General features: G+C 38.9%; 1 protein-coding gene across 4 annotated transcripts; it reads right to left on the minus strand.

The window, feature by feature from the left end:
* Positions 1 to 1,926: 1,926 nt before the first annotated feature.
* KIF11 (kinesin family member 11) lies at positions 1,927 to 27,704 on the minus strand. 4 transcript variants are annotated; one of them, XM_064514055.1, is made up of 25 exons: positions 27,584 to 27,704; positions 24,802 to 24,910; positions 23,096 to 23,173; positions 20,155 to 20,264; positions 15,865 to 15,997; positions 15,648 to 15,745; positions 15,487 to 15,565; positions 14,965 to 15,150; positions 14,758 to 14,882; positions 13,582 to 13,672; positions 13,030 to 13,272; positions 12,820 to 12,915; positions 12,041 to 12,129; positions 11,465 to 11,552; positions 10,310 to 10,498; positions 8,920 to 9,127; positions 8,494 to 8,666; positions 8,054 to 8,176; positions 6,899 to 7,057; positions 6,362 to 6,501; positions 5,351 to 5,630; positions 4,073 to 4,295; positions 3,680 to 3,834; positions 3,254 to 3,370; positions 1,927 to 2,541 (listed from the first exon to the last, which is right to left on the minus strand). In XM_064514055.1, the coding sequence occupies exons 5-25, from the start codon at positions 15,865 to 15,867 to the stop codon at positions 2,416 to 2,418; spliced, it is 2,991 nt and encodes a 996-aa protein (XP_064370125.1). In that variant the 5' UTR covers positions 15,868 to 15,997; positions 20,155 to 20,264; positions 23,096 to 23,173; positions 24,802 to 24,910; positions 27,584 to 27,704; the 3' UTR covers positions 1,927 to 2,415. The 4 variants fall into 4 exon arrangements, with proteins under 4 accessions (XP_064370125.1, XP_025949940.2, XP_064370123.1 ...); XM_026094155.2 differs by lacking the exons at positions 20,155 to 20,264; positions 23,096 to 23,173; positions 24,802 to 24,910; positions 27,584 to 27,704 and adding an exon at positions 19,196 to 19,627; XM_064514053.1 differs by lacking the exons at positions 20,155 to 20,264; positions 23,096 to 23,173; positions 24,802 to 24,910; positions 27,584 to 27,704 and adding an exon at positions 17,598 to 17,635.
* Between the last annotated feature and the right edge of the window lie 161 nt (positions 27,705 to 27,865).

A 27,865-nucleotide genomic window follows, 5' to 3' on the forward strand; every position in this document is an offset into this window, starting at 1 on the left:
TGAAAGCTGTTCTTTTAACAGATGCTTGACAAAAAAACTTAGCAAAATTCCTACTTCAAAGTCCTGGTTAGCAGCCGGTACTTGAGCTTTGGGGGAATGGTAAGAAGCATTGGAGCCACCTAGCGGGAGAAGATACACTGATGGGAAAGGCAAGACTGGTTCGGCATCCAAATTTTTCATTCAGCTCAGCTTTATAATGTGACCTGATGAAATGATGAACTGCTACACCATTACCACACACACAACACACCATACACACATCCAGAGAGAGACAGAAAGAGCAGTCTATGAAACTCATACATCTGTTAAGGCTTTCAATTATTGGGAAAGCAGCCTGTGCCTGTACCAGGGCAAACAAAACAGCTGAGGTCAAGGGGAGTTTCAAAGCAGGTAAAACTAGGAAGTGTGGATTCTGGCAGGATTTAATGGATGTGGCCCTTCTCAGGTACTGGCTGTTCCAGTTTGTTTGTTCATACTAATCCTGTGACCTCCGTAGGGAAAAAGTGAGCAGTGGGACAAGAGACAGGCACAAGCCTCTCTGATTTGGCTCAGGTCAAATCTAGAAAGTGGCTGTTCCAACCAGGTCTGCAATCAGATCTTCTGGAGGAAGTTTTAATAATTCCTTGAACAGTTTGGGAAGATTATGCTAAACTCTCGTCAATGTTAAAAGACATCTGGTCAAGGAAAATGGATCCTAAGCTCTAAGGAATACTTAGGTCCATGAAGCTTCTGGTGCCAAAATTTGACAATATGCCAACCATTCTCTGAAGGAGACATTCCTGCAGTGAGAGTTAAAAACCCTTACGGTGCTTGAAGGCCTATACAACAATATAAACATTTGGTATATAAGCCAGGTGCCAGGATATATAGGGAAAAAAAAAAAGAACACCCCCCCCCCCCAAACACACACACAAAGCCCCCACTCTATTTGTGTGGAATGAGGGAGTTAATTCCCTTTCAAATGAATGGGACGTAATTCCTTCCCTTCTCCCAGGCTAAAAACCAAGAAGAAAAAAAAGCAGCTATACACACAGAATTAGTTTTGCCCAGAAAGGCAAAAGAAATATACAAAAGGTAGTGGTCTAACTCATGCAAGAGATGAGAGAACGGGAGTGCAAAGGAATAATTCAAATGATGTCTTTTTGGATCAGCAGGACTGGAATATGCTGTCTAAATGATGTTTAAAGTAGAGTATACCTGAGCACTGTGGCACACTTGCTCAAAGATGAGTAGACATACGGACCATCACCCTGAAGAGAAAGATCAACTTAAGTCTTCAAGCTGTATACAGAAAAGAGAAAAATCACCTAAGCCTTACCTTGGCAATCAGCTAAGAATAGTGCTTCAGTATAAATTGAAATACTTTAGAGCATGTAAGCCACAGGAAGGCAGACCCCTTCATAATCTTACTTATTCACTCCCTATCTCATTCCTTTCTTAATACGTCCTAGCATAAGGTTTTCTTCAAATTCTCAGGTAAGAAGTGTGAAAATAGCGGTAGATCAAATACTACTCTCAAGGACTGAAAATTTACTATTATGCCATATAGGAGCTGCATTCATAATCCAGTTTAAGTTTTAATACCAAGTATCCACATCTTACAAGAAATGCAGCTGGTTTACAACTGGTAAGCTGTGCTTGACAGGATAGCATCCAAACCACCACATCAGAGCTGCACATTAAGATGAGAGCAGAGCACTTCAAAGCCAAAAAAACCAAAAAAACCCAGCATAATGAGACTCACTCATATACTGAAGAGGCACTGAAATAAGCCATTGTCTATTTTGAAACAAGGGAGGGAGCATGAGTCAGCCATCCTTTTCTGTCAGCGCAAGACATAGCTGCTAATGTTACCAAGTTTAATTTTAAGATGGAATTCATGTAAGCTTGTTTTACTCGGAAGAAGGAGGTGCTTATACATTTGCGTTCCAGGTATGAATTGATTTATTTGAAGTATCCCAGTTACAGAAAGACAGCACTTCAACAACTATCTATTTCATAGCAACAGGAGACAGACTAAAGCAGGTATGGAAACAGAACACTTATTTACAGTTAATTAAAATACAAAATGGTAGCTGGCAATGCTGACAAAGCATTTTTCCACATCCATTTCTGCTCTGTTTTATATCTAGTGAAAAGCAGAAAAGGATAGCTTACTTGAAAATCTAAAACTCTTTATTTAACACGTTGAACCATAATCTGATCTTTTTTTAAAAAAAGAAGCCTGATAATACTTTGCAAGCTATAGCGTATAAAAATAGGACAAAGGCAGGACATGTGGCAGGCCAAACTTCTGATCCAACCTTGCATCAATATATCACTATATACAGAGACCGAGAATAACCAAGAAAAGTTATGGCTCAGTAAACAATTAGACATAAGTATTTCAAAACAGTGATCTGCCCTGGATTTATCTTAGTTCAGTGATCTTAAAGGAAGCTTAGATTTTGGAAGAAACTGCTCCATCATATCCTCTGTTTTGGTCTTCTCCCATGCAGCTGTAGATTTGTTCTCTTTATCTTTTTTGTGACTCCTTTTGTGCTGGGGAGTTAAAGAAAAGGTCTAATTACTTCCTTGTATTCTCTTAACATGTAAGAGTAAAGGTTTCTTGCTCCTGTACACAGTATACAGTGTTTTGAGGGGGAAAAAAAAGTTAGCAGAACTCCTGAAAAGTTTCCTAATATTGCATTTACTAAAGAGATTTATTGCAGACAACTGGCCAGCCACCAACTACTTCTAACTGAACCATGAAAAGCAAGTATAAAAAAAGAAAAAGAAAAAAAAAAGATGCCGACACAGGCCTAATATACCAGGGATGGTACCATCTATGGATACCATCTATGTTGGGGAAAGCAGGAGGAAAGGAAGAAAGTACAGTTCAGCCTTGCAAATTTACCAATTACTAGAGAAGAATCAAGAATACTAACATTTTCATCAGGCCTCTGAGAAATTATTTCACACCTAATTTCAGCTTTTTCATTAAAGCAAACGTACCTTTGTGCCTAGTAAATCATGAGAATTTTTTTTTTCCATGGAGCATTATTTGTTCCCAGTCCAGACAGTTGAACATCTGAACTAGAATGCTGTTACTTACCTCAAGGTTAATAAAGCTTATTCTACAGGATTAAAAGTCAGTACACAATAGCACTGAATGCTATTAACAGGTGACTTTAAGACACACAGCACTATTATCGAAAGATAATTTCCTTTCACTCTTAAATACATAGCTGTTTGGAATATCTCTGGAAGTTACCTGGAAAAAGGGAATGCCACCATTTGTGTTGCAGCATATGTTTGTATCCAGCAAGGATTTGTCACTGACAAGACTTTCATTGGATTCCTGCACCACCTCCTCCTCTTCCAGTAAGTCCTAAAACAGAAGTTTTCAGGAAAGTGTATTTATGTCTGAATGCCCAGGCGAATGTACAACTTATGATTAAATCTATGAAAGACACAGCACTTCCACTTTTGTAAAACAGGAAGAAATGCAAGTCTCTAAACAACTATCAGTGACCTCTCATTTTTCAAGGTACTGTTTTCCTCACAAGCTTGGCACACACAGAACACAAAAAGCTGCAACAATTCTGAGGTTCTAGTCAACTTTCTGAAATGTGAGAAGAAAAATCCCAAAGATGTGAAATCAACGTTAAAGAGTGTTATTTACCATGCATATACATACCTGATCTGCATTCTCTCCCACTTCCTTTGGGAAACCATTTAGCATAGCATCAAGCTTCGGTTGCTTTTGCCTTAATTGCTCCAGCAACAGTTCCCGAGGTTCTGTTCTCACAAGTGTGACTGGATAGAAGTAGTCTCTTCTCTGTGGAGTTGTACCTTTAATGAAGATGGTACACTAATGAAGGGAGGTATTTAACACTCCCAGTAATTGCTTTAATTACAGACCCTGTAATGCAGAAATCATCCTTTGTTCAATCGTTATTCTTAGCATGCATTTTAAAAAAGGAGCAAGACTGCCAGCTGCATTTTGTTCCTGTTAATCCTCACTTACAAACTCTGCAGCTTATAAATTGCTTTCTATAAAAACATTCTACCCCTGCCCTATTTTAAATACCTGTTGGAATATCCACTTTAAGATCCTCTTGCAAGAAGCCATTAACCTGAGTCAGTCCATGGTGTGCTTCCTCATCAAGTGCCAGCTTCTGCTCCAGAAGTATCTCCCAATCAACCTTTATCTGATCAAGGAGGCCATTTGCTGCCTTCTCTCCCGCAGCCTTTTGTCTACCAATATGGTCAGCAATTTCAGCAACTGCTCCATCACAGCTCTCTTTGGTTTTCTGAAAAAAAAACAAAAACACCAAGTTAACAGGAAAGGTAAGGTTATGGCCCCTTTTCTAAGATGTGGTGCATGATTAGTGACGTGACCTGAAACGAAACAACTGAGAGACCTCAAACTGAGAGGTTTCAGTGCCAGTTTTACATTCTCATTTTGAGAACTATCTTTAGAAGAGAGTCAGTTTCTTAGAAAGTATGATCATTTCAGAAAGCTACTCATAGGAATAAAGATGATGTCGTCTCATTCAAATCAGACTCCCCAGGCTTCTATGCACAATCTTGTATGGAATTAGGATTTTAAAGTGAAAGCAGAAATAATCCTACTAGGACTAGAAGCTTTATGAATTTCTAGGGAATGAGGAAGAAAGCTTGAATTTTTCATTCTTCCCATCCCAAAGAAACTTTCTAAGCATTCAGCATGCATTACAGATATAGGGCTGTCTTCAGACTACAAATGCTTGGAATACTAAAGTTTTTAATTTCTTCCTGAAAGTTAGTGAAATGTTAGTTTTGCCTATTTCATTACATATTATTACTATAGAACAAGAAGGGTGGGGAGTGAAGTTTATGATGGAAATTAAAGAAAAGGAGAAAGACAGAAATTCTCAGACAAGAAGCCAGAAGTAGTATATACTCAAAAGAAATACTTTCTGCACTAATGCTAAACCAATAAAGTAATTTGAATCCTGCAGAATCTGATCATTCTGCAAATCTCTCAGGGATACAACTGGTAGTTATGGCTTCGGAATAAGAAATACATGATATCAGAAACGATGCAAAAGCCCAAATTACAAATGGAAGTTAGCTACACAGGATTTAATCAAGTCACAATTTCCTTGAGGTTATTTGCACTTAAATTAAGAGCAAGATTTTGAACTTAAAGCTTTTAATTTCCTGTAATTGCATCTATTTAAGTTGCATAACCCGAGTCTGCTCTGATTCAAGAGAACATCATTTTGTTCCAATTATAAGTGATAATAAATTTGTTTCCCAACAAGTTATACTGTAAAAGTTTGCGTCAGAATATTGGCATTAGACTACAAGTAGCTATAGATACCTTTTGTAAACATTGAAGGTGTTGTTTCTCATTGCCAAATGACAATAGCTGCTGATCAGTAAAGCTGACTACTTGAGCAGTTGTAAATTCACACCATTTATCAGTATCCTGAGACATGTTTGTGAGATTGCTGAGAAGCTGCTGGCAGTGGTCAGTGGATTCCTCCAGCATCTTCCTATTTTCACAATTTATATCCCTGAGCTCTTGAGAGAAATTATTCAGAGATGCAGTAAATTTGTTGTGGTTAGAAGTTGTACTGCTGACTAGGTCTGTAGTTTTCCTGCAACAACAGATTCATAACAGTTAAGAGACTTCAAAAGATGGGTTTTAACATGTTCTATATTTAGAAACATTTGTGACCAGCACTAGTGAGGTAGTGCAATTCAATATAGTTCTATTCAAACAGAACATTACAATGCTTTTGCTCTATTTAGTAAACATACTAATTGCAGTATAGCATACTAATTGCACTCTGACTAGCAAGATCGTTCAATCCCCTAAAAATTTTGGCAAGACCTTAGTTTTCTAGGGACAAACTTTTCACAATTAAAAAAAAGATCCTATTAAAAGTATCTCAAATAGGACTTCAGCTAATCCTTTGAAAAAATCTTGACTTCAGAAGTTTAATTCAGTTTGTTTTTCCAGTATTATGCTCCTTAGGATCACAAGTATTTTGCAGTAACTGCAACTGAATAAAAATACGCTGCAATAGTTAGGGGGTTTATACTTCAAGCTAAACCTTCACTATAGGAAACTCTGAAGTCCAGCCACACTGAGGGCTGTTCACCAGCATATTGCTCCTGAAAATAGAGCCTCTTATCTGCAATATCCTTTTACGCTGGGGAAAGCTGAACTAGGATTTATGTTCCGTGGCAGGACTCAGTTTTAATATGCAGTTCTTGTCCAGAAGAATTTGTAAATACATAGAAATACAAAGAGCTTATAGTTTTGTGGCCCTTTTCATATACAGTTTTATCTTGCATCAGTATACACAAACAATCTGTTCCTTACAGGTGAACATTTTCTTGCACAGCAGTGATGGTGGTCTTCAAACTCCCATTTTTTGCCAGTACACCAGTTAAATTCTTCTGAGTCTCCTGAGCAAACAGGTCAAGCTGGCTTTGCAGTGAGGATATTAATTCAGCTGTGCTCTATTAAGAGAAATGTCATAATACATCTTACTGGTATTCTGCACTTTAACATTAATAAAAGTATTCAAAACATACTCTTTAAGAAAGGTATAACCAACGTTAAAGTTCTGTTATTCTAAGGCTAAATTTTGGGCGTAGAGAAGATATTGACGCTTTGCTTTTGGAAGTACGGGTAAAGACCTATCTTTAAGACATGCTAGAAATGAGCGTAATTTTGTTTGTTTCCTTCCCACACAAGCTTCCTAAAGCAGCACAAAGGCTGATAAAAGGAATTGGCATCATCAAGCTACTATCCTAACATTGTTTCTCAAGCAAGTATAACAGTTTACTGCTATAAAAAGTTTAAAACAAAGCAGGCAATCACACTTGTGAGAATTTCTTCTTACTCTAAGGATACCTTTGTATGCGCAATCCTCGTCATTTCCACTTCTTCTTTTAAATTCTCACAATCATTCTGAAGCTGAGAAAAAACACTGGCTGTTTCTTCCTGTAATTTTTTCAGAGCGAGACAGAGATCTCCAAAGAAGGTATTCATTTCCTTTTTATGGCCCTCCATCTTCAGAGAAAGAAGTTTTATTTAAAATTAGATATTTGTGATTAGATAAGAACTGGATACTTTTCTCTGACATGATTTATACAAATACAGACTCTGCCCCATGGAAATTATGAACTAAAGCCACTAGTGAAGTATTGTGGATAAAAGGTGGCAAATAATTCAAAATTACAGAATGGTACCTGGCACAGGCTTTTCCAAACACAAAATTCGGCATGTGAGGAAGGCAAAGTAGGAAGACACAAACAAGATGCTTGGTTAAGACAAGAGCAAGAAGCAAGAGTTGATAAACCATCCACTATTCACAGCAGAAGCTTGAAAACCAGTGAAAAAGCTTCTAGATGAGGAAAGAGAGCCATAAAGAAGGAAAATTCTAACATCATCTTGGGCAAGTTGCAACAAAAGCAGGGAAGTTTAGCAGTCACAGCAGCAAGTCTTCAAGGAACAAAGATTTGTTTTTGACAAAAGGGAGAGAAAGGAATAAAAGGGTGAGGCCACAGTTTTACAAAGGCATACAGCATGAAGGAGACTAAAATTAAGAATTTAAGCAAAGGATTTTTTATTGTTTTCTGCACTTATGGCTATCATTAACAAGACACAGGATTGCATTCCCCAGGAATCAAGATAACTAGTGAAAAAGTTTGGTATGACAGTAGGAAAAATTTAATTTTAATTTCTATAATCCAGGAGAGAAAAATATTAAGGATATCATGTATTTTGATTCTGATTCACAAATAGCTTTGAGCATCTATGCTTTATCATTCTTCTGTGGCATTTAGGCAAGTAGTTGTGCCTATGTAAGTAGCAAATAAATTCACTAAGCTCAGAAACGAAAGAAGTCTGAAAGAGCTAGAAGGCAGAACTCATGGGATAGAATAGGGACAAGAGGCCAGACCAGAAGTGGAAACACTATGACACACAGCAGAAAAGCCACTGAAAGATTATCTGCAAGTCAAATAAAATAGAAGAGCACAAGATAATAGGCAAGATAAACATTACCTCGACAGCCATAGCAGAATATTTTTTCATGTTATTCTGAAACTGACAGTTTAGCCCCAGGACAAATTCTACCATTGGTGTCAAACTATTTAATGCACTTCTTAATCCAGATGTATGCTCCTCCTGGAAAGACCAGAGGTGAAAAAATAAGGAAAAGCAAGAGTAAGGCAGTTCCTTCATCTACATTTGTAAGAAACCATCCATATCTATTTGAATATATCTATAGACCCAGGTGCTCTACAATCGCAGTGTTTACTATCCAGTATATTAAAACTTATGGCAGCACGAGAAGGGAAGTGGGGAGGGACAGTTACAGCATGTGCCAAATCGGGGACAGGTAGAGAGCATCAGAGAATACTAGGTAATATTTATGGCCACCCTTCTGACTGAGAACAGTTTTGTATACTTTGAAGAACACAGCAGTAGGTAAATATACTAACAATCAATCTCAGCAGCTCAGCTTTGCTCTCAAGTGACAGAGTCTCATGTTGTAGTATTTTTTCAGACACACAAGAAACTTCAGTAGATACCCGTTCTTCAACAGAGGCAAAAGATGCCGATACAATGGATACAAGGACATTAGCTGCTGAAGAACTAGTAGATAGGAGGTCACCTACAAAAGAAAAAAAGCTTTACAAAACTTTGAAAAGTTTTACTCAGAGATAGGAACTCTTTCTATCGCACACAACCTTACTACATCTTATTGCACAGAAAAGCAGTATGGCTTTTTGTTAGTTTCCAAGACATATCTTGAAGAGATATTTGAGGTGTACGGTTCAATATAACCACTATTTTTAATTGATCATTCCAGTCGCACAGGATGACAGATGTCAGGATGACAGAGTAGATACAAATATTACACTTACCTAAAACATTTGTGTAAGATGTCAATATGTGTTGCTGCTTCAAACTGTTCTCACTAACTGAATCTTGTATTTTGTTGAATAAAACATTCATTTGTCTTGCAAACGTGTTTTGGACAACAGTATTGTGTTGATCAACAGCCTTCTTACGATCCAGTTTTGCATGGAGACCAGATACGTCTTTTGTAGTTTCTTCAACAGTACTAAGCAACTAAAATTTTTAAAAGTTATTTTAGTCAGCCTTTAAATTAGAAGTCAAGCATAAATTATATAAGGAAGAACAACTGTAGTTCTGAGCTAAAGGACATATTTAAAAGCTTTATCCTTAGAAAATGGGTATTTCTCTTTGCATCATCAATTTAAAATTGTTAGATTCTTAATCCTGGTGTTAAGTCATTGGAATCTTAGAACATAGAAAACATTATCTACTAGAAACCATTTATTATGACCAACTATCATCGATGAATGACACCCTCCATTATCTAAGGAATTAAGAAGTCTTTTTTTTTCCCACAAAATAGTAACTGAAAAAAAATTCTGACTACTTCTCAACTTTTAGTAAGAGATTTGACAGTAAATATATTCTTTATTAGTAATCAAAGAAGTGATTTCCAGTACTACTTCTGTGATAAGTAATTTAGAATTTGAAAGCATAGTTGATTCTTGGTCTTGTAGTCAGTGTAAAGGATTTCTTTACCCATTTCTCTCACATACACACACACTCCACCACCCACATGCAAAACAAAGCACCCCCTTCCCAACCCTAACAGGAATTTGAGTGAAAAGAATCATTCACATTGATTAAAGATATAGGCTTGATCACTTTGCACTTGAAGTAGCAAGATTCTCTCTGCACGAATCCATTTAAAGAATTAAGACTAATATGCAAATATATCAAAAAAATGTACCCTAAACGATAGGGGTAACAGCACAAAAGATTCAAACTATTCACTGGGTGAGTGTTAATTACTGCACACACCTCCATAAAGCTTTCTGGCAGTTCTCCAACCCAGTTTTATGTAAATTATCCTTTTTTAAGGCCAGGGCATAAATTTCCACTAAGGAAAATTACTTATTCTGCAAAACAATTCATGACAACAGATATTGTGAAGCACTGCAACGCTCATACAAATTGGCCTGAAGGAAAGGTCGCTCCAGATGAACCAGTGTGCTTAACAGTCAATTGTTAACATAGTCACAGAGGAAGTCTTGCAATCTTAAGTGGCTTTTCACCATATTACAGTTTATAGAGGGGTTTATTCCTAGTTTTCCATCTTAAATTCAGGTTTTGTCACTATCATGTGTTTTAGCAGCAATAATTTCCTTGAACAGCTCATGAAATTCCTAAGCATGGGAAGTTACAACAGCAGTTAGGTGCCAGAAATGTGACAACCTTGCTAGCTGTGCCGTGAAGCTTTTCTTCCGTATTTTCCAATATGGAAACCACGTATTCTTCCTCAGCCAGATGAGCCTTGGTGTCTTGCAGATCTTTCTGTGTTTCTTCCAGTTCTTTCTCCTTCATTTGCAGATCTGTTTTACATTGTTCAAGTTCATTTTTGTTAACTGTGAATAGCTCGGTGATCTAAAGTGGAAGACAGACATCAATGGGCAACTCTGCTTTCTAGAAGTTCAACAGTCACTCTCACATCTTTCAAAATATGCCTCATTACCAGAAGGCAAGTATCATCTACAAATGAAGCTTTAGCTTTAAGATAAGGAGACCTTAAACTTGGACTAGAGTATTCTCTTTATGTACTAAAATTATCACAAACCAATTCGTTTCACTATGATAATCCCTTGCTTCCCAATTCCAGCCACAAGACCAAACAATTGTTACATCAGAGTAAAAAAGTCCCACTAAGCAAACCTAAGCATATAGAATGAGGAATAGAGCCAGTAAAGTTGATCAAAAGGAAAGTCTGTTTACACAGAATATTTACATATACCAGCAAATTTCTATTTCAATTTCTTCAACAGAGGAAGTTCTTACTTTCTGCATATTTCTAATTTGTTAATGGGAACTCATCACCTTCTCCTTTCTGCCCTCATTCTCTGCCTCTAAGCAGATATCAGCCAGCTGAGATGGTACCATCTCACAGACTGATTTTTGCTGAAAACCCAGCAGAGCACATCAAAGGTAAAGTTCTATGCATTAAAACAGCTTAGCTTTAAGAAACAAATATAATATTGCATACTGAAACTTCATATTTGGTATTCCATCTTCCTAACTTCAAGGATTAGGAATCTTTGACTCTCAACTAATTATTAAGAGGGTTGAAGTTCAATTTTAGTTCCAAACAGGCCTTTAAAACATACCCTAAACAAAGCCCCCCAAGCAACATTATCAGGAAAAACTAGTAAAAGAAGGCATTAAAAGAGGCATAAAGACAGAATTATAAAATGAAGATTTAAGTTATAAGCTTGAAACTTTAAGAATACCACAACCCTTCAAGAATGTTCTTTCCATAAACTGTTTTCCTCCCTCTCCAAATACTTTAGAGGGGATGGGGGGAGCAGATTTAGGCCACAGTTGAGAAATTTGACTCACTCTTTTTACTTCTTCCTCCATAGCACTGATTTTGTCAATATACTCTGCAATTTGTTCTTCCTGAACCGTCAGCTTTCCGTTAAGGGCTCTAAAATAAGGAAAAAAAGAAGTCAGATAAGAGTTGATTTCATCACTACCTATTATTTTTCCATGTTCAGTCATTTCAAGAAGTAAATATTGTTAACTTCCGTATGAAAAGTAGGCAATATTAACTTAATGCAGTATGTAAGACGATTTCTATTTGAAGATTCCTGTGTAAACAAGTTCTCTTACAAAGTGAAATAAGCTATGTCAGGTTTGCTCTCCTATTAGGATTTCCACCTGACAAGCATTTGTGTGCTATAAATCTGCATCCTGACCTATGGGAAAGTCTGTATGTAAACAAAGCCCTCAGTACAGACCCTCTCTTTAGACTTCTGTGTAATAACTAATTTCTAAAGAATGAGTTGACTGGTCAGTTGAATTCTTCTGCCAATCTTCAGTTTTCTGGTGTGAAAACAGTTCTACAGAGTGTTTGTATATGAGGACAGGTACCAGTATTTGAGACCTGTTTTTATAGAAATCTTGAAGACTTACTCATAATTTTCAAGGGAAATATAGACGCCATTTTTCTCTCGTGCAGCAGCAAGGTCTCGTTTCAGACGCTCAATCTCTTCAGTATATTCCTGGGGGTGGGGGTGGGTCAGGGGGAGAGCAGGACAAAAACACAGTGTAGACCTGAAATTTTTCATTTTACTTTCAAGATCTAGCTTAACAGATACTTCACAAAGATAGCACTCTATGGAAGCTTTGCATAAGCACACGGGAATGTTCCAGAATCTAATATTTCACTTCTGCGTCCAAATAAATTAATTACAGCACCATTTAAATTCATACCACTGGATGCATGTACAGCATTGAAGTTTCCCATTTGAATTGGACTTGGTTGCATTTAACAGCTTAGAATGGGTATCTCAGCTATTCATCCATACTTACTGACTGGTTCACTTAAATTCAGGTACTTTATAGGGAATGAAGCTGCTAAAAGAGTAAGTATGGGGCAGTGGCGGGGGGGGGGGGGGGGGCGGATATTGTCATCCAGAGCTGTTTGATGGTTCTCTACTAACTTGTAAACAGGTAACCCATACACAGAGTTGTAGCTAGTAGTGATAGCCATCTCCCTTGAGCTTTGGTCTTAAGGGCAGTTTCAGGTTCTGCGAAGGGCAGCTTAGTCTGGAAGCATCAGTTCAGTGATTAAAAACAGCTCAGAAAAGCACTGTTACTAGTTAGTTTCTGCATAACTTCATAGTGGAAACTACATTAACAGAATCAACCAAGCTTACTGCTGAATTTGTGAAGGTACATGTCTAGCTTACCTTAATAAGAGCTCTTTTTGTCAGCTTCTGATTAACTTCAGGCTTGTTCATTATGTTCTTTGCTCTGTGGGCATATTCCAGTGTACTTAATGTTTCCTGTGATAAACAGGTACAATACTAGGTCAAGCTGAAGAATAGCTCATTTATGTCTTCATATCCTCTGCAGAACATAGTTACTATTTTAGAACAGATGTTCAGAATTAAGTTTACCTCAAGATTTATAGACGCAGGAGAAACTGTGGCAATTATTGACGTTTTTGTTCGTCCCCCAAGAGAGTCCTGAAGGATTCTTGTGAGTTTAGATTCCCTGTATGGAATGTGCGGGGCTCTTTCTACAAGGGCAGTAATAACTCTTCCTAGAGTCAGGAGAGACTGGTTGATATTTCCAGCTTCACGAGCTCTTTTGTCAACTGCCCCAGACCGACCGATGTTTTCACTTCCTGCAAGATCAACCTGAAACACAAGAGGAAGGACATACTTCTGCCACAAATCACCATGAAGAATTCTTGCCTTGTAGTGCTGCAGAACACACATACATGAACCAGCTTACAAGTGTCTGTTCAGGAGAAACTGGGGTGATAACTGGGACAGACATTTCTCAGAGTGGCATAAATATAGTTCACCTCTCGAAGAAAGATCACAATTCAACACTCCCCCACCTCCCATGGAAAAAGCCCACCTTAGATTCGCAACAGAATGAGGTCACAGTATTCTGGTTCATTAACTTCAGGAATGCCAATGAAATTTAGTTCCAATACTTACCAAGTTTAGCTTCCCAATTTTAACAAGCTCTTCTCCATCTATTGTAGTTTCTTTCATATGGATGGTAATTGAAAACACAGAATGGGAACGACTACAAAAAAATTCAGTTTCAGACAGATATCCAAATGAAGCCAAGTTATCTGCTTGCTACAAGACCCTACAAATTAGTTGTCAATGTCAGTGGTCTTTCTGGGAAAGAATTTGGCCCATTAATTGTAATTTAGGGATTTTTAAAACACCAAGTAATTCTACCAGGTAGATTTTTTTTGTGCATATATATAAGGTATTTAAAAATAACAATGAAGGAGTTGGATAAAGTTTGAAAAAGGGGTCTTGTGTCAACCTGTATAAAAACAGATCTTATAACAATACTTGGAAACTCCAATTTCAGTAACAAATCCCAGAACAGCACTTTCTGTTGGTGAGGACAGGACAGGACATTCAAGACTCCTGCACTGAGTTTTTATCTAGTGAGTCAGATTGATGAAAAAAATCCAATATCCCATAATAACTACTCACATCTCTAATACAGGTTTATCAGCTAAACACAACCTTCTAAACTAGCCTTTTTTGAAGGTATACAATATCTACTGCAGAGGATATTTTTCTCATGCTACTGCATACAACACATTTCAGTCACGAATATCTGTCAATCAGACTTAAGTTCTTTTGTTTCTGTAGGCAGGCAAAGCTTTGGAAAAGGTAATGTATTAGTTCCGAGTTATAATTAAATTTCAATACTCGCCATAAAGAACATTCTGCCTCTTATATCTCAGCTTGAGTCAGGTGGAATTCCAGAGCTACTGTCCCAACTAGACACTGCATAGTAACAAGGGATATATTCATGACAGAAAATACAGCCTCTAAACAAGAGGTGAAGCTTAAACAGATGATCGTGCATCTCCTTCAGATAAGGACAGCTTACATAACACCCATCTCTAAGATGGGAGGCTTCCAGACTGTATAATGCTCTTTCATATATGTAATAGAATTCATCATCCCACAGGATGTGAGAAGGGAAGAGTTCTATGTCTTTCTGACCCACATTTGGCAACAAGAATAGCAATATACAGTCACAAGACCAAGCAAGGTTTACTTTAGCTTCAACATCTTTTACTTCTTCAGTAAGATCTTGTTAAAATAAAATAAAATTTCTGAAATGGGGAAAAATTGTACCTGGAATATGCATTCATATAAGTAGCTGCAGTAGTTCTTTTGGCTGCACCCCTTTCCAAGATTTGATATACTTCATTTTTGTTGTGCACAGTTATTTCTTCCAAGCCTTTAATAATTACACCTCTCTGTCAAAATAGAACATTTGTTTTTACCCCCTCAGTAATTCCAAAAGCCTTTAAATAGCAAATCTGGGGAGACAGCATTTACCTTGTTTCGGGGATCATCAAACATCTGCAGTCTTTCTCCAACATCAGGAGTAGGATTCAGAAGATCAAAAAGCTCCTCGTTATAGATTTCCAAAAGAGATACTTTCACAGAAAATTCAGTACCATTCTCTGTGAGTTTTTCAAATATTTGATGCAGTGTACGGGGTATTATACCTGCTAGTGGATCCTATAAATTAAAGTGAGAAGCATTTAATACATAAATGTACTAAAAGGGATTGAGGGGAAAGGGAAGGAACAATTTCAGCATGATTTGATATACACAAGAATACCTTGGACAAAGATCATTTTCTATACAATTACCGTTAAGACTTTTATGTATGCTTTAAGGATGTAAATTTTGATTATTATATAAAATAATGAGAACATTTGTTATTTTAAAACTGGTTAAAGAAAGTCAGTTTCAGTACTCCCAAGATCAACTTTAACATTTTTCATTAGCCTTCTGCTTCTAACTCTGAACTACCATAGGGCTACAAGGGAAACCTCACAAGTGACAGTTTACCTCTTCCCAAGTATATTCTTCATTGGGTGACCGCTCCCCCTCCATTGTGAAGGTCTTTCCAGTACCAGTTTGGCCATAGCTGTGAGAATGAAAAATTAAAATGTAAACAAACCCCTAAAATTAAAAAGAAACTTCTTAATAATCATTATTGGATTACTTACGCAAACACTGTACAGTTGTAGCCCATAATAACTTCATCCAAAATGGGACACACAACACTCCGGTATACATCAATCTGCTTTGCCTGAGCTCCAAAAACCTGTTGAGACAAAAACAACAGGTCCCATTTACCAGCACATCACCCAGTACAATTGGCTGACTGTATCTGAGAAATTCACTAGCTTGTTTCTGGAAGGCCCCAAGGTGACAAACAGTTACCATATCAAATGTGTAAGTCTTTCTTGATGTCTTGTCTGTGACTCCTCCAGTGCGGACACTAACTTCTTTTCTAGCTTGATCGCAGTCTACAACAGCATAGGAGCTTGCTTTACGTTCTGAGGCATTAAAAGGCCTAAGAAGAGAAGTTAAGACTGCTGTATTAATACTATTACTGACAAGAACATGAACTGTCAACACAATAGTATTGCTCAGTTTAAGAATCCACAATAGGATAATTGGATAAAAGGAACATTAAGATTTTAATTAATTTTTTTAAAATAATTTTTCAAGAAAAAAAAAATCACAACTGCTTTTGAGACCTTTGTTCTCCTTCCCCTCTGCGGGACAACTCAAGCATCTATAGCTTTTCATTTGTTTAAACAGTTTTTTTCTTTTTTTAAACAAACCCATAAATGTGTTTACCATAGGTTAGATGCACACATAGCTTAATTTGCACTTTTTTTTAAATGTTGTTTTGACTAGATTTGTCATACCTATTTGGGGAGGGGACAAAGATTAAACACATCAAAGAGCAGTATAAGTAAGCACCTTCAAAAAAGAAAAACTTGTGCAAGGAAGGAAAAGCAATGGTGAATCAAACTAATTCACTTTAAATATTCCTTTTCTCTTTTTTCCACTTGCACAAGCAATGAAGCCTGCCTTTCACACTGATGACACACGAGTAGACAACTTGTCTTTCACCCCTTGTAAAGTACCAGACACGCTAACAGAACTTACTAACAGTGGAACAGCAGACAACCCTACCATAACCTTTATAATGCTACCTCACAAGATTTTAACTGGAATTTCATAAGATAGACAAAACATTTGGGGCGGGGGGAGAAGAGGCTAACCAACTTTTTATGCAGACTGGGTTGTAAGTAAAGTTTAATAGAAATGCAACAAAACATTTAGAAACTTAAGGGTCAGTATTTTGTTTCATAATTTAAATCACCCGTCTATCAGGGTGTTATGTTTAAGTCAAACCTTGTGCATACAGTTTTCCTTAAAGAAGCATTAGCAGTAATTTCCTCCAAAAAGTCAAGAAAATGACCACAGGATGAAACTGGCAGGTGTTAGTTTATTATTCATTCAACGGTGTTACTGCAGTGAATGTCTACACTACCTGTAAAAGGATAGCCAACTTGAAAATAGAATCTTTACAACCTTCTTTAAAATATTTTAACAGCAGAGATATTTCAGATGCTGTATCTTTAAACTGTCAAAAGATGCCACAAGTGTGTGGCATTTTGAGTTTCCTGACTTTTGTGGCTAACATTTCCTCCTTAATACAGCATTGAGACTGAAGTGTCAGATTCTATATAGACCACTAGACATTTTTATGCAAGATTGACAGCAACAATAAAGGCGGTCGAGTCACTACGGTGACAGCTGATGATCACAACAATCTTGCTCATAAGGGCAAGTTACAGCTTCAGCTTTGTGACTTTTAAAAAAGGAGGCTGAACAACAAATAGAGTCTGTTCTGTAGTGATGTAGCAGTGAACCAGTCAAATGCAAGAAACCTAGTGTGTGGTGCATAACAGTAGGACCACAGTGACAGCTCAGGCTAGAGCATACACATACAGGTAGTTACCATCTGTCACTAGGCAAGGAGCAACCTGGTATGCCATGATGACATTTGACCGCGTGTTCATCCCACTAGGTAAGCCAATCAAAGCACATTAACATATGTTAACACACATTTTGAGTTTCCAGATTCAGGTTCTTACTGAAGCACAGTGAGTCCCTGCATGAGAAGGTTTTTGATGAGCTCAGATGCATCAGGTTTTGGAAGCAAACGCACATTAAAAGCAGTATTGAAAAAGATCAGCCCTACAAGAGGCAAGAGCAAGGAGAAACAGGTGAGATTTTTAGGGGTATAGACTAAACAAAGGTTTTGACATAAAACTCAGTCTACAGTATTAATCTCAACATAAGCACTACACCCCTGGCAAGCCTCAAGCAACTGTCATATTGAGCAATACATTTATAATATACACTGATACTTAGTGAGGATTCTCCAGAACAACTAATCAGCTGAAAAATCACTGCTCTTGACAGCATTTCAAACTCAATTGTTTCAAAAATTTTATTCTTCTTTTACAAATCCTTGATTTAAATAAGCTTTTTCACCAATCCCATAACATTTGTTTCAGCAGTTTGTTAGCTGTGTTGCCAGAACAAAAGTGAAAATAGTTTATAATTTCTATTTTCACTGTGCATTTGGAAAAGTAGAGCTTCCAAGCAAGAGAATGTTATTATTCATGCATTTTGCAATCATTACATGTAAACTAGTATTTGCAGTTCTGGTTCAAGAAAACTTCTGAAGGCATTTTTGAACATGAGTCTTAACACATTAGCAGTATTACAGTAAAAACAAAATAAAAAATTTAAGAGCATTTAAGATCTAATATCAGTGAATAAGCCCTCAAAGTCACCTCAAAATTACAGGGAAATTATAATTTTATGGTACACAAGCTTCTCATGCTGATAATTAAATTCATCTCACCCACCAAGAAAAATAGTAATCAGTCATTATTATATTAAAAGTTGACTCCACAACTTTTTGTCTAAATTCAGGGAGTTAACATTGCTGAAGTTATACAAAAGACTGAAAAGTGCATGTATCAAAAATTTAGTAGTTATTAAATTGTAGTGGCTTCTCACAGAAACTTAGAAGATGATATTTCAATCTTCTTGCTTTGAGTACCATCAGACATATCTTTCTTCTAGCTCATCTTTATCTTCCCATATAATTTCACACTGGCTGTGCATTTGAATCAGGTTAGCAAATCGAAACGTTTTGCCTCCTAACGTTTTAAATAAAACTCTTCCATATAGCAACCTTAATTTTAAAGGGGTGTCACATCACCACGCAAACAATTACAGGACACACATTTCGAGGCACAGTAACGAGTGATGTTTGGGCGTAAAGATACGCACTTTAATGGTTACGTACTCAGAGGAACACAACACGGTTCTCTTCCCTCGGAGCCGTTGAGCAGCACCTCTACAGAGCGCCGCGCTACCCGATACGGGCGGCGCCCCGTCAGCCCACCGGCACAGACCAGGTTAAACCGGGACAGCGGTCTGGGCCCGCCGGGGAGGGCCCGGGGCGCCCGAGGGAAAGCGCAGGCGGCGCCTCCCGCCCCGGCAAGAGGACGCGCCAGCCCCAAGTCCCGGAGGGGCTTAAAAGGAGGAAGCTGAACAGCTCCCCGCCAGCCGCTGCGGCGGCGGCCCAGGGCCCGACCTCCAACCGCCGCGAACGGCCGCTCCCGTGGCGCCGGGGGGTGGGGGGTGGGGGGGGGGAGAGGGCCTCCGCGCCTACCTGCACCGCACCACCACCTGGATGTTCTTGCCCTTCTCATCCTTCTTCGCGCCGCCGCCACCGCCGCCCTGGAAGCTCAGGGAAGCCATGTCGGGGCTCAGCGCGGACCCGCCGGGGGAAGACAGGCGAAGCACCGGCCGTCCCGCGTCGCCCTCGCAGCGCCTCGAGCCCGGGCCAACCGCCGCCGCGCGCCGCACTCCGGCCACGGGCGCGCGCTCCGCCGCCGGCTTCGAACCACGCACCGCCCCCCAGCCCAGCCAATCCGCGCGAGCCCGCGGGGCACCATGGGACTCGGTTTGAAATTTCAGGACGAGGCGCCGGCACTCATGACGTGCGGCTCCGCGCTTGCGTACCGACGCACGACGGAAGCCGCCCCGGCACTTGCAAGCACACTGCATGCTGGGGGCTGTAGTGCCCGGCCGAGGCCCCCGGAGGCTCACGTGACCAGCACAGGCGCCGCGGCTCGCGAGCGACAGTTGGGCGGGTCGCGGCGGCCGTTACTGGCCGCCCAGCCAGCGACCTCCGCGGCTCCTCGCTGCCTTCCTGCTGCGCAAAGGCGCTCAGATCTGTTCAGGCAGTCACGCCGTGCTAATCCCGCAGTACGAAGCTCAAGAGAACAGGAAAACAGTAAGAAGACTGGGCGGGTTATTAGATTCAAGACAAGGTGGATCCCGTGATCCAAGACGAGCTGGATTGTATTGGCTTTATTACCGCCAGAGGCGTGTTAAAGTCAGCCCTATAGCGTCCAGCCCTCACGAACCCACGCAGCCCCTCAAGCAACCTGCCGGCGCCCACCGTCTTCACCCCCATAAACTTTTTCCTAGCTCGAGCCTTCAGTGCAGCAGTTTTTACCATTACTACTTTATATGCTCACAAGAGGGCAGCAGAGAAACTCACTGCTGCCTCCTTTACAATTATTGAAATATTTGAAGACATCAAAACTTCTCACCGTCAATTACCTTTTTTTTCTGGATTACATGAATCGACTGACTTTATCTTCCAGCACAGGTCAGGACCTCCAGTCACTCCTTTCCTTTCCCCACAGGCTCTTCAGTTAGTCCACATCTTTCTTTAAATACCATGTTCAAAATTAGACAACAATATTTAGCAAATGCCAGGGAGAGTGGCAGAATTACTTTCCCTATTTTAAAGATCATATCTCTATTTACACAGCTAAGCACGGCATTCACCTTTTCACAACAGCATTTTGCTGTTGATTCATATTCAGCTATGATGCACTGTAACGCCCCACACATTTGCAGCACAAATGCCAACCCAGGCATCTTCTATCCTGCAACTCCACTTCACTGTTCCCACCTGAAGAGCTTTGCACTGCTCCATCTTTGAATTATATATGGTTAATTCAGACTGTTCTCCAGTCCAGTTCATCAGCATCACCTTGAATTCTACACCTAACTTTCAATATGCTTACAGCCTGGTATCGTCTGCATAATTAGTGAGAAAACTCTATTTTATTTTCTGACTTGCTCATGAAAACACAGTTACAGGTTAGGACAAAGCACCATAGATGCACTGTGTCCATCATTTCATTTTGAAACTGATCCCATGAACCACTCTCCAAGCACGAGCTTGCATCCCCTTCCTAGCAGGCTCATCTACGTCACCCTAGCTTGCTTACGGGAGTCTCATTTGAGACAGCGTTAAAAGCTTTCCTAGAGACCTGTAACAGGGTAACACATCTTGTGGGCAGAACGGAAGAAGAGAAAGAGGAAAAAATGGTTTGACATGGTTTGTTCTCAACAAATCCATACTGGCTCCTGCGGATAGTCATACTGTCACTGTCATCAACTTGTTAAGGTCTAGAGTATTGCAATGTTTGTTTGGGTTTTGCTGTTGCTGTTCTAGGGCCTTTGCAGTTGCTGAATTTAGGATTTTGTCTGTACTTCTCAGGCCACCCTAGCCCTTTCTTTTCTTTTTTAAGTTGGCTGTTCCCTTTACTCATGACTTTGAAACACAACTCTCCTCCATGAGTTCTTAAAGGTAGTATTTAATGAATCCTGACCTAGAAAGCTTGCAGTAATTTTTCTGACAGTGCCATGAAGCAGCATCACATTATGCTCCTCTACCATTTATCTCAAAAGTTAAAACAATGTCAGAGCCAATCAGTCTTATACTAGGCACAACAAACAGTATCTGAGAAATATACACATTTTTATAGAAAAGGACATGAAGTCTTGAGTTCCTAGTCTGCTCCGAGGGGAAATCGATTCAGATAACATTAACATTCAAGACACTTGCCTGACATTCTAAAAATAGGCTGATGATGAGACAGAACAAGAGACAGGAAATCTTTACAATGATTAATAACAATTTTCATTTCAAGCCTGCCTGAGCCAGTATTTTCTGTTGGCTTCATGTAAGACCTTACTGCTTGCATGCCACTAAAAGCAATACAATCCTAAAGTATATATAGCTTATAAATATGTTACATAAAAAGAAAATTACTTTGCAAGGACAGATACTTGAAAGTTAGTAACTGCCAGATTAATTATTTAACTTCAGTTCTTAATCTTCTGGCCTCAAATCAAGGAATAAAGCTTTGATTCTATAGCAAAAGCTTGTAACAAAACACTATCATAATTTCTATGCACAGACAACTAAGGAAACTATAATTTCTAACATTCTTAGTGCTTAACTTTCCAACCTAAATGAGTTTGGTGGGTTTGTATTACTAAGGCATATTATTTTTTTCTCTAATGAAACACTAAAATCGCAATAATACATTTTGTCTGGCTTACGGAAAGGTTTAACCAAATGGGAAAATTAATATAATACAAAAGCAATATTAATTGCAAATATATTAAGACCAACCTTATTTTTGCATGTTTATGTATTCTGTATGTGCTAAGTGTAGAAACAATTTGCACACACAGTTGTATAGGAGCCACTACTCAACTGAAGTAGTCAAATGCAGGTATGCCCACATGCTGAATTTGTACCTTTTGCTCCATAATCCTTCACAGGGACCATACAGAAGAAGGCAGGCACTGAAAGACAAATCTTTTCTTCCCACTTCTGCCTGTTTGTTCTTTCCGAGTATGAAAGTATGCCCCGCAAATATGCCCCAAAAGTATGCCAGACTTTGGCTTAGAATATGTCTCTCAAAAACACATTACATAAAAAAGTAAGAGATGATTAAAATCTGCATTTAAACACAGAAATCTATTTCATTATTGATAGTTGAATTTGGCCCATAGTTACCTTTGCGATAGCTCTGTTAAGAGGAAAACTGATATGTTTTATTTTTTTAAAGACAGAAATAGCATTATAAAAAATAAATTATAACACACACAACTGCCACTATGATTTCTCTAGAGACTACTAATCCACATTTATTGATCAAAAAGGACAATTATTTACCAAAGCTTAAAAAAATGAGCATTTCAAAACATTCAACATTTCAAAAAATGAGCATTTTCCTAGGATTTAAATAGGATGACCTGGATAATGATAGGTGTGGAGGCCAGACAAATAGTGGAATTGCTGACCCTGAACATGATTAGCAAAGAATTAAGAAGGGTTATAATAATGGAGACATATAATTAATACAAATTATAAGTGTGGTTGAGATTTTTTCAAGGCTTAGTAATTAAACAGGTATTAACTTGTTTTGATTATCAACACAGTAAACATTAGATGAGCTGAAATGGGGTAGAAAAGGGTCTCTACATGCCATTACCAGTGAAGAATTATCAGCAAGTAAATGTCTTTGTATTGAGTGTTGTAAGAGTTAATTTTGATACTATCCTACTTAATATTCTCAGTGACGTAGGAAAAATTTACTGATTGTGTATTTACATTAGAGAGGAGATGAACTGCACCCGATTTACATAAAAGCATGTAGAAAACACATAAAAAGTTAAACCAGTAAGGACTTACACATGCAGTCCTGGTATATTTTCAGCTAGTTAGAAGACAGGGTTTTCCCTCAATTGCAGTAACAGCATACTTACTTCACTGTTAAAAATTAAAGATAAAATGAAATAAAATAACTACCTCATTGTTAAAAACTAATGATTCAACATATATATAACATGAATAAAAGTAGAGCTGGTTTCAAATACACAGCGAAAATACACAGAACAAAGGGTGTGTGGGGGCGTGCGTGCACACATGCACACACAGGATCACTGTCCATCACACATGCAGAAGGTGAGTCTTTTACAACTTGTTATGGTTATAGTCACCATAATAAAAAATTAACACCACAATTAAGAGTGTGTCCACATGTGTGTAATTACCTGAGAGTAAAGCTATTCACTGTGCACTTACTGATTTTCAATTATGGCATGCAACTGGATGATATCTTGTATATAAAACGACAAGACACAAGGGGAAAATTGCAAACGTAGATTAGACAGAAACCACTGAAGTCATGAGAAAGTTGGCTTCACATTATCTTTTGACTTAAATTAATTCATTATTTTAAACTGAGAGAAGTCATCAGACAAGCAACTTGGAGTGGAATTATATAGCCGCATCCCATTTACTGAACTTGTTATCTCTCAGTGGCTGTATTTCTGTACATATTATACAAAGAGCAAAGAACACTATTTTTTTCCCCTTCGTATTTGAATCTTACGGTAAACCAAGAAGTTCGGGGACATTTTTTCTTATGCTTTCAACATCTTCCTCTTATCATAAACAAAGCAGGATAATATAGCCCCTTAAATTTGTTCACAGCCTGGAAAAGATGCAATTCTTAAGAAGAAGTTGCAAGCATTAGTGGAAAATAAGTGTGAAAGAGATGGTGTCTGCTTCCTCTGTTGATGTTATGGCTGTGTTTTGTCAACAAAATCCCTAATACACATGCAGTTACAGCAGGAGAACATACTGTGTAGGTATAGCTTATTCTGTTCAGGAAAAGGGTTTAAATCCTGCTTCTAAAGACTAAGAGTGGAAAAAGTTTATTTGCATAGTTGTGTTTTCATTAATGGGTGTCTGTCACTAACACTGGTAGGGAAACACTTTTTAATGTACGGAAGTATCTGTGTAATTCATGCTTCATGTTGAGGAAAAGCAGGGAGTACAGCAAATGTTACTTCCATCTTTAAGAATTTTCAGTTTGTCCATTAGTATTACACAACAGGTTTTAATTTATCTTAGTAACACTCAGCCTAGCCCTATGGCCACTGAATGTCCACCAATCTCTCTCCCACCCCTTCATCAGAAGAAGAAAAAAAAAAGGAGAGGAAAAAAATTATTAAGGATTAAGAGTCATATGCTGCTTTCAGTTATACTTATTCAACTCTACATAAAATTCTAAGTTTACACTGATGTAATTAGTAAATCAAAAACCTTTGGGAAACTAACACATATGGAACAAAGACTTAGTTATGGAAATCATGCATTTCTCTAGTTTTTACTTCTAACACACAGGCAGTGGTAGTTCAATCACATATGCAAATACAATACAAGAAGAGGGAAGAGGAAATTACACTCTTGCACCAGAACTTACCAGAACAAGGCTAGGAATCAAACAAGGAGAGAAATAAAATGTCAGGGTGTCTGATGGACACTATTTTAAATAGGAAAGCTATCCTGAAAATACAAATCAGAACAGTATAGCAAGATAGAATACACACCTTTAATGTCAAAACTGGTGAAGTGTCACATCCCATATTAGGCCTCTGCAGGGGTTTTCTTCTGGTGTAATTATTCTACTTAGCTATCTAGTTTGGCGGTTTAGTAAAGCTGTAACAGGGAAAATGAAATCACATTGGCATAAAAATGTCTACTACTACTACTACAAACTTAATTCTCTTCTTACAGTGCCTTCATACACAAAAATGTAGCTTCACAATAGAGGAGATTATGCCACTTCAACTGTAGTGGCATAATTACAAGGGGTTAAATATGTTTGTTATCCAGCCATCAGAGAAGACAGAAACTATTTTTGTATAAAAAAGTGGGAGACTTTTCCTAACCCCAATCTTGATTTTCTAGTAGAATATAGCTCTTTAGTGAATCTGTTCTGTAATGCAATTGTGGTTTATTATCTTATGTTTTATATATGACTTCTCTGATGTATCACAGTTCAGTTAGGGAACTTACAGTTAGACCCCCAGTTGCTGGGACAAAACAGATGACATTACTAGTAATGCTTTTCCATATATTCCTTGTCATGAAATTGCCACTGTTTATCTTGGAGTGGAAGTAACTACTACAGTCTATGCTTTTTTTCAGCCTAAGGCCAAATTTCTGGAATGTCCTTTAATATACAATTACAATTTGAAATTAATCCAGAATTTTAGCAAGGTGGAAAATAAGCTTCAATTAGAAGCACATGAAGCCTGTACTTAGTGTTTTACACTTGCTGCCTCTTAGCTTTCAAGAGGAATATAAAATACTGGTTTTATCCTAAGTGATTGGGAACATGCCCACTTTGAGGATCATTTTTCCTGCACTGCTACATCACAGATCCTGAAGACAGGTCGCCACATTGCTACTCACAGGCAGAATGCTTAAAGTTGAGGCTTCTTTGTGAAAATTTTTGAATAATTTCCATGTTTACTCTGAATCATTCCTATGTTCGTCTGATCCTTCAGACGAGGCCTACTTTTCACAAGGTCAGATGGGGAAGGCAAGACTGAAAGCAGCAACTGTCTATGGGCAATGAGAGTTTCAGTACAAAAAATTCTTAGCTACTGGATTATATTAGGAAGAAATTTTACAAAAAGCTTAATTTTGCTGATGGTGTTGTATTAAAAAAAATTTCTAAAAACATGTAAAAGATACCCAAAATAGTGGATAAGGCTAATTTTGGCTAGTAGAAACTGAAACAGAGAGGGGCTAGATCATAAGAACATGATCTGCTCTGAATAAACATAAGTGCCACTGCATGGCTGCTAAACAAGCTTAGGAGGAAGTAAAACAGGTAAAAGATGTGTAAAGTTCAGTGGGAATGACTCCTATTGTACACTTCTGCTGCAATAATTGTATTAGACCAATGCATGAGGATGTGTAATCCTTCACGGTCACAGCTATATGAGCAGAAGCCCCTGCTCTAGAAGCAACTACTCCTACGACAGCACAGTTTTTGCTGCTACAGTCTATTGCTTTCCCAAAATTGCCCACATGTATACCCTAGGCAACATCTGCAGGGAAAGACAGGATTTATTGGACCAGCTGAAAAAATACACATTGGGCTTGCAAGCTCTCTGTCAGAATCTGAAAAAGGAATAATCTGCTTGAAACCTTATATACTTGTATAGGTCACACCCCCTAGATGATAACCAATGCAACACTCCTGCAACTTGCGTTAAAAACAAAGGCCAAAGCATTTCTGCTGTAGATACGATTTAAGAGAGTGACTCCAAATCACAATCGACCTCTTAATCCACTGGTTGCTTCAGGAAGGGAGTAAATAAGAGGCACTCATCTAGCAGAGCGTACTTTCTGCCAGACACAACAGCACTATTACCCCTCTCTGATGCACTGCCAATGGTGATGGGACAGAATTAAGATTTAAGATCTCACTATTTATCCTGTCCCCTTTCCCTCCAGTTTTGTCTTGCCTCTTACCTATATTAGGAGAGGCCAAAAAGTTTCACTCAAGCTGGAATCCTATGAAGACAAAGACATCCCCCATTTTCACATGAATTAACACGCTGTGTTAAAATTAGGCTCCCACACAGTTCTAAATCCAACCAGTTTATTTAGGTGAAAACTACCAACTGCCTTGCTCTGACGAGGATTAGTTAACTTGAGAAATAGTCCTGTGCCTAAACTGAGGCCAGAAGTGTGGGTGTACTTGATGTAGACATGACTGTTTTAAATTGGGCAACTCAGGTGCTGGTAAGAGCATCTCTATAGCAGCACAGACCTCAGCGGAAACCGGCAGCTGAATGTCTACCCAAATTCCCTGACAGATTTTGCTGACCATATGGAGTAGTGTAGTTTGACCTAAGCTGAGTAGCTTAAAACTACCTCAGATACGTCTTCAGTCCCACGTCTGGGTACAGACATAACCTGAGCTAACTCAAATGATCTCATCTTTTTATCTTTCTGAAGATAGGAGGAAAGTTTTGTGAAGTCAACTCCCAGCAGTGAAACGCCACCTGTAATAAAGGCAAGCAGTGAAGAGGCATAAGATGGTATGCCCCTGAACTAAAACCAGATATCAAACGTAGCATATTAAGATTTTAATATTTTCAGTATTTTTAAGTTTTGAGAAGACATTGGAAAATAGATATATCCGAATAAAGTCCACTACTAGAACTGCAAAAAAAATGTCTTTAGCCTAAGAAGGAGTTAAAGCATCCGGCCACAACCACAACCTTCCCACGGGGAAGTTCACCAAAACCCGACAAAATTCCTCCCCCAGAAAACCACAGCAGCGGAGCCGTAACGGAGCGGCCACCTCACCCCGCGCTCCCGCCGGTGCGGCTCTGCTCCGCCAGGCGAGCGGCCGCCGCACGGGAGCCCCGGAGGCACCGTCTCTCCCTGGGGGAGGGAAGGCTGTGGCAGCCGCTGCGTGAAGGGATTCGCCACCCCCGACGCCACCGCCCGAGCTCCGGTTACCGGCTGCCTCATGACCTCGGGGCTGCCCCTCGCCGGCGGGGACGCGGGGCCCGGCCGCGGGCGCTGAGGCGGGCGGGGGGCCGCCTCCGGCAGGCAGCGCCGGGCCGCAGCCGCCGCCGGGCCGCA

The sequence above is a fragment of the Dromaius novaehollandiae genome, chromosome 6 (assembly GCF_036370855.1).
Source record: "Dromaius novaehollandiae isolate bDroNov1 chromosome 6, bDroNov1.hap1, whole genome shotgun sequence".
NCBI classification, from domain to species: domain Eukaryota; kingdom Metazoa; phylum Chordata; class Aves; order Casuariiformes; family Dromaiidae; genus Dromaius; species Dromaius novaehollandiae.